The 12754-nt window shown below is 43.3% G+C and overlaps 1 protein-coding gene across 7 annotated transcripts in view; it reads left to right on the forward strand.

The window, feature by feature from the left end:
• Positions 1–12754, forward strand: part of AOX1 (aldehyde oxidase 1) — a 67939-nt gene that overhangs the window by 7860 nt on the left and 47325 nt on the right. For all 7 annotated transcript variants that reach the window (XR_002830784.1, XM_014460869.2, XM_023759075.1 and 4 more), the window contains exons 3-13: positions 452–548; positions 2634–2742; positions 4709–4835; positions 5149–5210; positions 6156–6245; positions 7084–7164; positions 7764–7908; positions 9068–9160; positions 10095–10246; positions 10439–10532; positions 12065–12174. Coding sequence is in view for 6 of the 7 variants with exons in the window: in XM_014460869.2 (XP_014316355.1) it covers positions 452–548; positions 2634–2742; positions 4709–4835; positions 5149–5210; positions 6156–6245; positions 7084–7164; positions 7764–7908; positions 9068–9160; positions 10095–10246; positions 10439–10532; positions 12065–12174 (1160 nt within the window). In the remaining variant the exon portion in view is untranslated. The remainder of the gene's footprint in view (positions 1–451; positions 549–2633; positions 2743–4708; positions 4836–5148; positions 5211–6155; positions 6246–7083; positions 7165–7763; positions 7909–9067; positions 9161–10094; positions 10247–10438; positions 10533–12064; positions 12175–12754) is intronic.

Consider the following 12754-nt stretch of genomic DNA (forward strand, 5'->3'; position numbering starts at 1 on the left):
AACAACCAATAGTTTCTGCCACCAAGAAGCATAGAAATATGGCCAACATGGATAATGTGATAGAAATATTTCAAGAATTATTTACACGTTGACATTTTACTTTATATGCCACCAAAGACACAGATGAGGTTGAGAACAAATGTACAATATACTCATACTTTCAAATATTTAAGCCCTTATGTATATAGACTCTTCCTTTTCTTAGTTTGGCCCAATTTTTGGCAACCTGAGGCCCAGTTGTTTTTGAAAGGGAGGAAACTAGATATAATGCACAAATGAAAATTAAGAATTTACATCATTCTAAATAATAGCATCCATACAGCCATCATTTGGTAATTATGTATTAATTTAACTATACATATAAGTCTTTGGTAGTGTTGTCTCCTAAGATCAGTTCTATCTGGAAAGAGAATTATGAAAAACACGTTATCCTTAACTGTGCTTTTCCCAGTTCGACTCACAGGAACTAAGTATGGCTGTGGAGGGGGAGGCTGTGGTGCCTGCACAGTGATGATATCACGATATAACCCCGTTACCAAGAGGATAAGGTACCTGGCAGCAAAGTGCAGATATGGTTGATTTTTTGTAGTTTTGAACTTTGTTTTATTCCTTTAGTTGGTAAATATGCACTGAGCACCTACTATGTGACAGGAACTAGGTTAGATACTGGAGACACAGTGACAAGACAAACATTATCCCAGGAATATGAATGGATTATTAAAAATGTGCCATCAATGAGGATAACATGTAGCCAAAGAATCCCCCATTGAAAGTTAAAAGGCTGTCTGACACCCTGTGCTGTCTGGGAGGAAAGGAGGGCTCAAATGACAGGGGAGAATAATGCCATCATCACACTCTTATATCACTATTACGGCCTGCTAATGATCCCCTTGCTCCCACCCTTGCCCCAATATATAGTACCTTCTTCATACATCACTCAGAGAGATGTGTTTCAAGTATAAATCAGATCACAACACTCTCATACTTCAAAATCACCAGTGGCTTACCATTACATTTAACATCTCTTTCTTGTTTGCCAAGTTTCTTGGATTTGTGGGTTGATGTCTTCTATCAGCTTTGGAAACTTCCCAAGTCATTATCTCTTCAAATATTTATTTTCTCTCTCCCTTCCCCCGCATCTCCAATTATGCACATATTACAGCATTTTACATCATTCCATAGGTCTCAGATGAGGGCAAAGGATCTGAGCACTGGTGAGACTTCAGAGATCTGTCTGTGTTCCGCAGCCAAGCCAACTTATCTGTATACATAGATATTGTCTATCTTCCCTCCACTAAACTATACACTCTATAAGGAAAGGGGTTTTATCCAATGAATCCTAGCATCTGGAACTGCCTGACACATGGTAGGCACTCAATAAATATTTAAATTTATTTGTACATGAATAATATACTTTTGATCTTTCATGTGTGCACATACAGAAGCATACTGCATATACTGTTTAGAAATCTGTATATTCTCATGAATATCTTTTGAAAGTAATAAATATAATTTTAATGGTTAGGTATGTTCCATTGCTGAGTGCACCAAAATCAATCCCCAAATACTAATCACTTAGATTGTTTTCAGTTCTTCATTATTATAGGCAATGTGTCAATGATATATACATATATCTGTGACAGTCCATAGAGATGGAATTTCAGAGTAAAAGAGTGTGTATGTATCTGAAAAGTTTTTATGCCTTCCAGTGAAATGTCTCCCAGAAGAGCTCTATCAATTTACATTGTTATTCAACAGTACATGAGTTTCTTTTTTCCAAATTTTTGCTAATGATGCATATTACACTTTTGAAAAATATTTGTCATTTTCCTTGATTTAAAAAATGGTGTTTCTCATTGCTTAATTTGAATTTCTCTTGGTTATTTTGAAGTTGAACATATATTTCATGTGCTTATTGGCCATTTGTAGTTCTGTTTGGTGAATGAGAACATTTTAGTTGTCATTTTTGAGTTGGACATTTCCAAGCAGTAGGTTTTGTGGGATTGAGGAGTTCTGTATCCCACACCCTATTTCTTCTGAAGCACAATTTCAAATTCACTGTATTCCCCAACCAACCCCTGGCTCAGCACCTGCCCAGAAGATGGAATATGCTCTAGCTCAGTGGTTCTCAACCTGTGGGTCGCGACCCCTTTGGCAGTCAAATGACCCTTTCACAAGGGTCGCCTAAGACCATCCTGCATATCAGATATTTACATTACGATTCATAACAGTAGCAACATTACAGTTATGAAGTAGCAACGAAAATAATTTTATGGTTGGGTCACAACATGAGGAACTGTATTTAAAGGGCCAGAAGGTTGAGAACCACTGCTCTAGCTGATTAATCGCAGTGACTACAGAGGAGAATGTCAGCCCCTCATCCATGAGAAAAACAACAAAAGTGAGTGGGACCTGTTCTGGAGTCAGAATTTGGAGTCTAATGAATCCTGTCTCTGACGCTCCAGCTGTGTCCCCAAGCAAGCCACTCTGACTGCGAGCTACGGATAAAATGTATATGCAAACAAAGCCTGGAACATTCTTCCAAACTTTCCACATTGGAGGTGCTCAGTGAATGTTCAGTCCCCTTTCCCATTGGCTACAATTAATCTGTGCTTTTCTTTTGCATTCTGAAGACATTACCCAGCCAACGCCTGTCTGATGCCCATCTGTTCTGTGTACGGCGCTGCTGTCACCACAGTGGAAGGCATAGGCAGCACCAGGACCAGGATTCACCCAGTTCAGGTGAGGGTGGGCCTCTTCAGGGGATTCCTGGGCTTTGAAAACCATTAATGTCATGATGAGCCCCTGAGATTAATACAGTGGAGCAGCCTGGGTCCTCCTGCTTGGTCAGCCGACAGATGAAATCCAGCCGGGGACCAGGAGGGGAACCTGGGCCACATGGATGTTTTGTGCCTGATGTTTTCCGAAGACTAGAGGACTTGGTTAAAAACAAACAGACACTGACCTCACTGGGTTTTTTTGTTTTTTTTTAAAAGATTTATTTATTTATTTTTAAATTATCTTTATTGTTGAAAGTATTACAGATGTCCTCCTTTTCCCCCCATTGACACCTTCTAGCCCGCACCACCACCCCAAGGCCTTCACCACCCTATCAAATATGTCCATGGGTTATGCATATATGCATACAAGTTCTTTGGTTAATTGTTTCCCACCCACCCACCCACCCTCCCCACCTTCCCTCTGAGACTCATCAGTCTGTTTTCTATGTTCTAATTAAATGGCACCTATCCACTATCCGCTTTGCATCTTCCAACCTTACAAAGAAACGAGAGCTCTGTGCATTGAGGAATATAATTTTATTGTTTTTTTATAAAGTGGAAAACAACATGATTTTAAAGCTGAATGACCATCTCAGCTACCAAAAAGATTTAAGTGTAGGACTTGTTCAGAAGACAGGTAATAGGAATTGTCGATGAATTTGGAGGTTTTTTCTCCTAAGGCAGCACCTTCTTAGAACTTTGCCTCAAGTGAAAGGGCACCTCTGACTCCTGAGTCTTTTGGTTATTTATGCATTTGCCACAAAAATGCTGGTACTACATGTTTTTCTCTAAGTTGATAAGGGTCACTTATGAGGAGAGGGCTGAAGAGGGGAAAGATTGAGGTGACAAAGAAAATGGCCAAACTTCAAACTCTCAGGATTTGAAGGAATCGTGGGTTCTGTTTATGTTTGAAACCCCAATACCTAGAGGGCGTGAATTCTGCCTGGACACCCTGGTGAGACTTCCCTATTCACAGGCATGACAACACTTTCATTTAGTCACTGCTGTTCCTCTCCTGGTTGCAATGTAGCCAGAAGACAGCTTCCAAAAGGAGGTTGCAACTTTGACGTTAGATTCCAAGAGAACATGCTGGGGGCGGGAAAGGGTTGGAAGGAAAATAAAAGCAATACTTCCTTCTTGATTGCTTTCAGGATCAATAATGGTGCTTTGTAAACAAACTTCTCTGTGCCAAAGTATTAGGGCAGTAGTGGGCAGGAAATACTTGGAGGTTTGTTTGTTGTTGTTTGTTTTTCCCCCTCAACTTGGGTATAATTCAGTTCATTTTCTGAAAGACTTCCAGGGAGTAACCTTGGAATCACTTTATCTCAGTGATTCCCATTCGGGACTACAAATTGAAACCACCTGGGAATCTTTATTATTATTATTAAATATATTCTTATTGATTTTAGAGAGGAATGGAGAGGGAGAGAGAGATAGAAACATTAATGATGAGAGAGAATCATTGATTGACTGCCTCCTACATGACCCCTACTGGGGATGGAGCCCACAACCCAAGCATGTGCCCTGACTGGGAATCAAACCATGATCTCCTGGTTCATAGGTCGATGCTCAACCACTGAGCCACACCAGACGGGCAACCTGGGAAGCTTTATATGTCTGTGTCACACCCCTGGGGATTCTCTCAGTCAGTTGATCTTGGGTGCTGCTTTTGGACATTTTTAAACTCCCCTGTTGTTTCTGAAAGCTGAGAGCCTTGAATGAAGCTCAAAAGCTGGTGAGGACCAGTATTCCTGGCCACTCAGCCTAAGAAAGGGAGACCCCTAGGATGAGAAGGATCTCCTGGGGCCTCTTCTCCAACCCCAATGTGCGTACGATTCGCCTGGGGCTCCTGTCAAAAGGCAGGTGTGATTCAGTAGGTCTGGGGTGGGGCCCCAGATTCTGCATGTCCATACCTCCTGTGCCTCCAGGAGAGGATCGCCAGGTGCCACGGCACGCAGTGTGGCTTCTGCACCCCTGGGATGGTGATGTCCATCTACACGCTGCTGAGGAACCACCCGGATCCCACCCTGGACCAGTTAACTGATGCCCTAGGTGGTAGGTTATATGTGTGTGTGCTTCCGTTTTTGAATAATGATGATGATGATGAACACTAATGTTGGACACCTGCCATGTGCCTCACGCTGTATTAAATGCTATGTAAAGATGATCTCATTTGCTCTTTGCGGTAACTTTATATACCAACCAAATATCCCAAGTTGCTGATAAAAAACTCTGACTTTGTAGATTAGGTGCACTGAAATGTCAAATAGACTTTTTTCTAGGATGGGGGCCTTATTGCCATCATGATTGGCAGTCTGTGCCTCTCTTTAGGTTCCTTGATTGACAGAGCTGGGTGTTTCTCCTTTAGGTAACCTGTGCCGTTGCACTGGATACAGGCCCATCATTGATGCATGCAAGACTTTCTGTAACGTGAGTAGAAAGGAACATATTATTAGTAAGTGTATTTTTTCCCAATGAAACAGAACAGTAGGGGTTGTGAGGTGTGACTTGGGGAATAGCCATTTGTACTGATTCAGGGCTACTTTTTATCTCAAAGCCTATAACGGTGTTATCTGATCTTGGGCACGGTGCTTACCCTCGTTCACTGGCCTGGCCCTGCTACTCACGTAGTGAGCACTAAGCACTTTGATGTTGGCTGTGGTCATTGTTCCTGACCTGTTTGCCTGACTCGGATACCCCGCCATGGTGCTCCTGCAGCCCCCTGTGCATGCCCCTGTCACAGCGTTGGTCACATGATGGGGCAGTTGCCCATTTGCTCTTCTGCCTGTTCATCAGACTTTGGTCTGCCTGACAGTAGAGGCCATGTGTCTCCAAACTGGACACCATTCACCGAGTGAGTGACCACTCAATCATTGTTTGTTGAATGAATAAATGAACAAATGACCTTGAAATGAGGGACATAAGATTGCCCTTTGGAAGTTAAACTATGACATCAGTACATCATAAATAAGGTCAGAGTGATAATAATGCATGTTAACATTTTTATTAATAAAATAAAAAATATTACTATTAAAATCCATTGTTAATATTTATTGCTATGTGCCAGACTTTGTTATACGATCTTTAAATTATGGTGACAATAGTTAATAATACTGTGTTGTGTGTTTGAGATTTGCTAAGAGACTTGACCTTAAGTGTTCTCACCACACACACACAATGGTAATTATGTGTGATAATAAGTGTGTTAATTAACTGACTGTGATAATCATTTAACAAAATATACATATATCAAATCATCACATTGTACACTTTAAATGTATACAATTTTATTTATTAATTATACGTCAAGAAAGCTGAAAAAATTCTTAGTAGAATCAGCAATAAATTCTCCGTTATTTGTTTTTCACCCCCTAGACTTCTGGCTGCTGCCAAAGTAAGGAGAATGGGGTTTGCTGTCTGAATCAAGGGATAAACGGATTCCCAGAACTTGAGGAAGGAAATAAGGTCAGTGACAGGTGCATTTTTTATAAGGGTTTCTCAGGACCTGGTCAGAGACCAGCTGACTTTTAGGAAGGATAAACAGCTGCCTGAGTTAAATTAATTGGAGGTGTGTCAGCATGTCCCCCTCTCCCATTCTCACTCCGTCTCTGCCATGTGCACACACAAATCTATCCTGACAACTGCATTTCTCATCCCAGATGTTACTCTCATTCAAAGCACAGCGATCTGTAGGAGAGAAAGCACATTGATATCTCAGTGTTTCTTAGTCTTTTTTAAAAAAACGATATTTTTATTGATTTCAGAGAGGAAAGGAGAGGGAGAGAAGGATAGAAACATCAATGATGAGAGAGAATCATCGATCGGCTGCCTCTTGCACGTTCCCCACTGGGGACTGAGCCCACAACCCAGGCATGTACCCTGACTGGGAATCGAGCTGTGACCTCCACACCAGCCAGGCTCTTTCTTAGTCTTAAAAAAGCCTCCTTCAAGTCTTTTTTCAAGAATGAGAAGCAAAGTGGAGATGTCAGGGTGATGAAAGAACAGGTGGCGATTCAGGGAGATGTTCTTGGTCTCAGCTGCGACCTCTGCTTCCCCCGACTCCAGGAGAAGACACAGGGGGTGCAGGGCCTGGGGGCTCCCCACCACCCACGCTGATTGCTAAGGACCAGGTCTGTGTCAGAGCCCTTGACTCAGAGCCCAGGGACTGTGGCTGGCCAGCTGCTTTCTGGTGTGTGTGTGTGCTGTGTGTCTGTTTTCTTCTGAGCTCATTCCACAAAGGATTGAAAGTACTGTTGTTCGAGTTGATGGATGACAGTTACTTATTGTACTTTCTCTTTTTAAGACAAGTTCAAAACTCTTCTCAGAAGAGGAGTTTCTGCCACTGGATCCAACTCAGGAATTGATTTTTCCTCCCGAGCTAATGGTAAGTGAAGGCAGCGCTGGCTTCGTCCTAGAGGAGTTCATGGTGAAATGGCAGGAAGGGTGTTTGCTGATGGATCCTCTCAAAGGCTGATCGGCAACCAAGTAATATCCATCTGTCGTCCTCCACTCAAGGTCTAAAGAGCGTGGGACTGATGAGAGAGGGGGGAGCAAAGGGGGGGGGGGGATCGCCTGGAGGAGACAGTGACTGTAAGAAGCAGCAGTTAGTGTCCATGAAAAATGCTATGAAATGACATCACAACATTTGTGGACGTAGACATGTTTTCTACTTCCAGCAGAAAACCGAGTTTATTCCTCCATAGAATGTTGTGACAAAATTAAGCATGATGAAACCTCTGTGAACATTGAAATGAATTCCTTTAAGATATAAAAGCACCAAAAGGAGACATTGGAACAGATTCCAGAAGGAGTAAAATATTGCCCATTTTTATTCTGATTCCTAGTGAGGCTGTACTTTTAGGTCGTTTTTATTTATTTATTTTTAAATCTCCATTTTCTTTCCCTGTTTATATGAAGATGGAGCAAACCCAGGTGGAAACATGGTCATAAAGTAACCTCAAATCCCTACTGGTTTTTCACCAGATAATGGCTGAGAAACAACCACCCAGGACCAGGGTTTTTGCTGGCGAGAGAATGACGTGGATTTCCCCAGTGACCCTGAAGGAACTTCTGGAGGCTAAAGCCAAGTACCCCCAGGCCCCTGTCATCATGGGGAACACCTCTATAGGTATGCAGAACCCCATACCCCGGGGACTTCTTACGGGGAAACCAAGGGAAAGTGCTTTGGGGAAAAGAACCTCAAATATGCGCGTCTCAGGAGAAGCAGCCGGATTGAGTCTTGGCTTCCCCGGCATTGCTCACAAGACTCTCACAGCTTCCTGACATAAGTGATTCCCATTGTCCCTGTTGGGAGCCGTGTACAGAGCTGCACCAGGTTGTGGGGGGCGGCGGGGAGGGCTGCTTCCTAGCAAAGCAGGAGCAGCAGTTCCAGGGACGGCCGTTCTGTCCTTGTTCCCTGTGGAGGCCGATCTGGGCTCGTGTCTGAAATGGCTCTGCTTCCTCTCAGAGGTGTCTCAGTGGGTATCCGCTGCAGTTACGGGGTCCTCCTACTGTCCGCTCTGTAAACTCAGCTTGACCGCCTGCTTCTTTGAGGAGGCTCCCAGGGTCCTCCCAAGGGATTGTTAAAAATATACTTTTATTGATTTCAGAGAGGAAAGGGGAGAGAGAGAGATAGAAACATCAATTATGAGCCTGGCTGGTATGATTCAGTGGTTGAGCATTGACCTATGAACCTGGAGATCACGGTTTGTTTCCGGTCAGAGCACATGCCCAGATTGCGGGCTCAATCCCCAGTAAGAGGGTATGCAGGAGGCAGCAGATCAATGATTCTCTCTCATCATTGATGTTTCTATCTCTTTCCCTCTCCCTTCCTCTCTGAAATCGATAAAAATATTTTAAGAAAAGAAACATCAAAGATGAGAGAGAATCATCGATCTGCTGCCTCCTGCATACTCTACACTGGGAATCGACCCCACAACCAAGGCTGTGCCCTGACCAGAAACAAAAACTGTGACCTCCTGGTCCATAGGTCAGTGCTCAACCCCTGAGCAACACTGGCCGGGCCCAAAGGGAATTTTGAGTTGCCACACATTTTCTTGGATTCATCAGCCAAGTTTTCAGGCTGACAATGCAAAGGGTCCCCCGTGCAGTGAAGATTCAGCTGGCTGTTCTCTGTGTGTGTGTGACTTGGCCATGAACAGACCAGTAGGAGGACATGTAGTTTTTATACATTTAAAGTCATCAGTTTGAATCCCAATTTCAAAATTAACAAGGCAGTTACCCCTTTATCCTAGTCTTCCTCTTTTTTTCTTTTTTTAATCTTTTAGGGCCTGAAGTGAAATTTAAAGGCGTCTTTCACCCAGTTATCATTTCTCCCGATAGAATTGAAGAACTGAATGTTGTAAACTCTGCAAATAATGGTGAGTTCCGAAGGTCCCTGTTTTCTTAGTTAAAATAAATGAATCAATTTATTTTCTTTGCCCAGCAGATAATGAGAAAAAGAATTACTCCAAAATATAACAGACAGAGAGATTCTTTTCTTATAAGGTTAACATTCTGGAGGAGGCTCAGGGAAGAATTCTCTGTAATTTTATGAGCTACTAACAGTCTGAATAGTCAGCTTTTCATCGAGGAACTTTCTGTGTGTGCCATATCAGAGAAACGTAACGACTCTTCCACAAAGGGCGCTGTGTAAGTGCTGGGCAGAAGACAGAGATGAGTGAACACAATCTTTGCCTCCAGAAGCACAGGAGTAAGCAGAGCAAGTTTATGCATTAAGCAGCTGACAGATTCTTTTCATTCTGATATAGGAAATTGATTTAATGGCAAGGGTATAAATGAAAATTTGAAGCCTGGCTGTGGAGTCTAATTCTTGACTATCTATAATAATAAAAGCGTAATATGCAAATCAACTGAACAGCTGTCCGGATGACCTTCTGGACGAAGCCGGGGCTGCAGCTGTGGGATTGAGGCAGCTGCCGCGGCTGCAAAGGCCTACTCTTGCATGAATTTCATGCATCAGGCCTCTAGTGTCATATGTTAGCTGTAAAAAACTAGTCAAGTTCTTAACTGAGTCTCAGTTTCTTGGTCTGTGAAATAGGGCTAATGACATCTCAAAGCCTTGCTAGGGTGCAAGGCGATTCTGTGGAGTATTCAATGGAGCACTTGACACAGCGAGTGCGCAAAACGTTTAGCCGCCTTCACAGCCATCATCACCAACACCACTTCTGTCACCATCACAGGGCAGGGCAGCACGATGCAGCATGAAGGTCCTGTATCCGTAACCTGAAATCAAATGGACATCCCCGGCCAGCAGCGATCACACTGCATGACTTACAAATGGTTTCATTTCAGGGCTGACCTTAGGTGCCGGCCTCAGCCTGGCTCAGATGAAGGACACCCTGGCTGCTGTGGTCCTGAAGCTCCCCGAGGAGAGGACACAAACATACCGTGCTCTCCTGAAGCAGCTGGGAACTCTGGCCGGAGCCCAGATCCGGAACATGGCTGTATGTATGCGGTGACAGTAAACTGGTGTGTGCCCCTTGCATGGCTGTCCCCACCCAACAAATCAGAACATTGTCACTCTTGTGGGACAGGCCGAAAGAATAGTTCTCCAAAGCCTTGCTTGATTCTTATTTGATCACTTGTGTTTCGATGATTGTACAACTGGCGTGAGAATGACTCATTGTTTTAAACAGTCTCTAGGGGGCCACATCATGAGCAGGCATGTAGATTCCGATCTAAACCCCCTCCTGGCTGTGGGCGGCTGCACCCTCAACTTGCTATCGAAAGGTAGGTGACAGCTCCTTCGGAGGGTGATGGAATCGGCTCCTTTTACCCTTTGTTTCTCTGGGTGCAGGAAGCCCAGTTTTGAAAGTGACTCCCCTTTAGACTATTAATAACTCTCTCTGCCTTTCTGGAGGCTGGAAAGGTGGCCAGTCTGGTCCTAATTCTATGCACTTCCTGTGTCTCCCTCTCTTTCTTTTTGGGGACTAGTGCTAGATATTTTCCCATCCTGGTCACCCGGCACTGGCCACACCTGGTGGTGTCCGGATGTGACCCGAGCGTGGAGAGACTACAGGCTATTGAGAACGACTGTTGAAGACTTCCCCCAGGGGTTCAGGAGCGTGGTGGCTCCCACATCGTGTGGGGGGCTCATACTTAATTTGTCATGAATGGAAGCCTCCAGACCTTTTTCTGTTGAACGATGGTTTGGCTTAATTCTGTATTTATTTACTTGACTTTTGGTTTTGAAACTAAGTTCAGGACTTTTAATATATTTCTCTTATGCTAACATAGTCAACAATTATTGAGAAATTCCAATTGGCCCTCTATAAATCTCTTTTTAAAATTTAAAAATATGGACTAGCTTTCTATTATCTTCATTGTCAAAGAACTACTCTTCATATCACTAAAACCACAAAATTATCCTAAGGAGGAAGATTTGCATTCAGAATTATCAATTTATGTAACATCCCTTTTAAAAAATCATATAGTGAGAAAGAGATTTGTGATGTGAATATAAAAATCAGAAGCTTCTTAGCTTTCATCCCAGCATCATATTTCATTATAGCTTTAAACAGCTTCTCCCTCAAATATATTGATTAAAAAACAGGAGTTTCTTTAGGTGCTGGAAAAAGATATAAACAAAAAGAATATCAGATCACTAATATAAGAATTCATTGAAGGCAATTTATTTATTGACTACTGAACCTACTAGGGGTCCCAATGATAAACAATAAATGTTTGTTGAATAACTTGATTGGAATATCAAAAGGGGCATTAATATCCATTCCCTATTTACAAAGCCCAAAATGGATTATGCTGTTCAGGAAGGGGACCAAGGTCCTGTTCTTCCTGACCTCTGGGCTATTCTGCTAGATATTTTTATTTATAAGTCAAGGAGGGAAGGAAGGAAGGAAGGAAGGAAGGAAGGAAGGAAGGAAGGAAGGAAGGAAGGAAGGAGGAAGGAAGGAAGGAAGGAATGAAGGAAGGAAGGAAGGAAGGAAGGAGGAAGGAAGGAAGGAAGGAAGGAAGGAAGGAAGGAAGGAAGGAAGGAAGGAAGGAAGGGAGGGAGGGAGGGAGGAGGGAAGGAGGGAAGGAGGGAGGAAGGGAAGGAAAGAAAGGAAGGAAGGAAGAAAAGGTGGAATCTAGATTCAAAGAAATGTTGCAAAATGCCATTATAAGGTGAAAGATTTGTTAATGGTCAGAAGATCACTCCTTTTCCCAGTTTCCTCAGATATTTGGTAGAATTGTTGCCTAAGTTTTGGGAGTTTGATCGTTTAATAGTACAGATTCCAGGGAAAGTGTCATTTCTTTCACAGAAGGGGCACGACAGATTCCTGTAAACGAGCAGTTTCTCAGGAAGTGCCCGAGTGCGGACCTCAAGCCTGAAGAAATCTTGATCTCCGTGAACATCCCCTACTCCAGGAAGGTGAGACTGCCCTTCTGTTCCCCGTTTTCCTGTGAGCCCGAAGCTGTTAACTCTGGCATGCAGTGGGTTAGGGGGAGGTGCGCAGTGTTTACAGGTGAGATTATGAGAACTTGTGCACACAGAAGTCTCCCCTTATCTACGGGGTCACTTACGCAGTTTTAGTTACCCATAGTCAACTGTGGTCCGAAAATATTAAATGGAAAATTCCAGAAATGAACAACCACAAGTTGTAAATTGCACGTTGTTCTGAGTAGCATGATGAAATCTTGAGCCATCTCACTCTGTCCTGCCCAGGTGGCGAGTCAGCCCTTTGCCCAGCGTCTCCACACTGGATATGCTCCCCGCCTGTTAGTCACTTAGTGGCCATTTGGTTATCTGATCGCCTGTTGTGGTGTCACAGTGCTTGTGTTCAAGTTGCCCTTATTTTACTTTATACTGGGCCCAAAGCCCAACAGTGGTGATGCTGGCACTGTGGATATGCCAAAGAAGCCATGCGGTGCTTCTTTTAAGTGAAAAGATAGAAGTTCTTGACTTAAGGGAAGAAAAATAAAATCCTATGCTGAGGCCCTAGCCGGTTTGG

The sequence above is a fragment of the Myotis lucifugus genome, unplaced genomic scaffold, assembly GCF_000147115.1.
Source record: "Myotis lucifugus unplaced genomic scaffold, Myoluc2.0 scaffold_3, whole genome shotgun sequence".
In the NCBI taxonomy this organism is placed as follows: Eukaryota; Metazoa; Chordata; class Mammalia; order Chiroptera; family Vespertilionidae; genus Myotis; species Myotis lucifugus.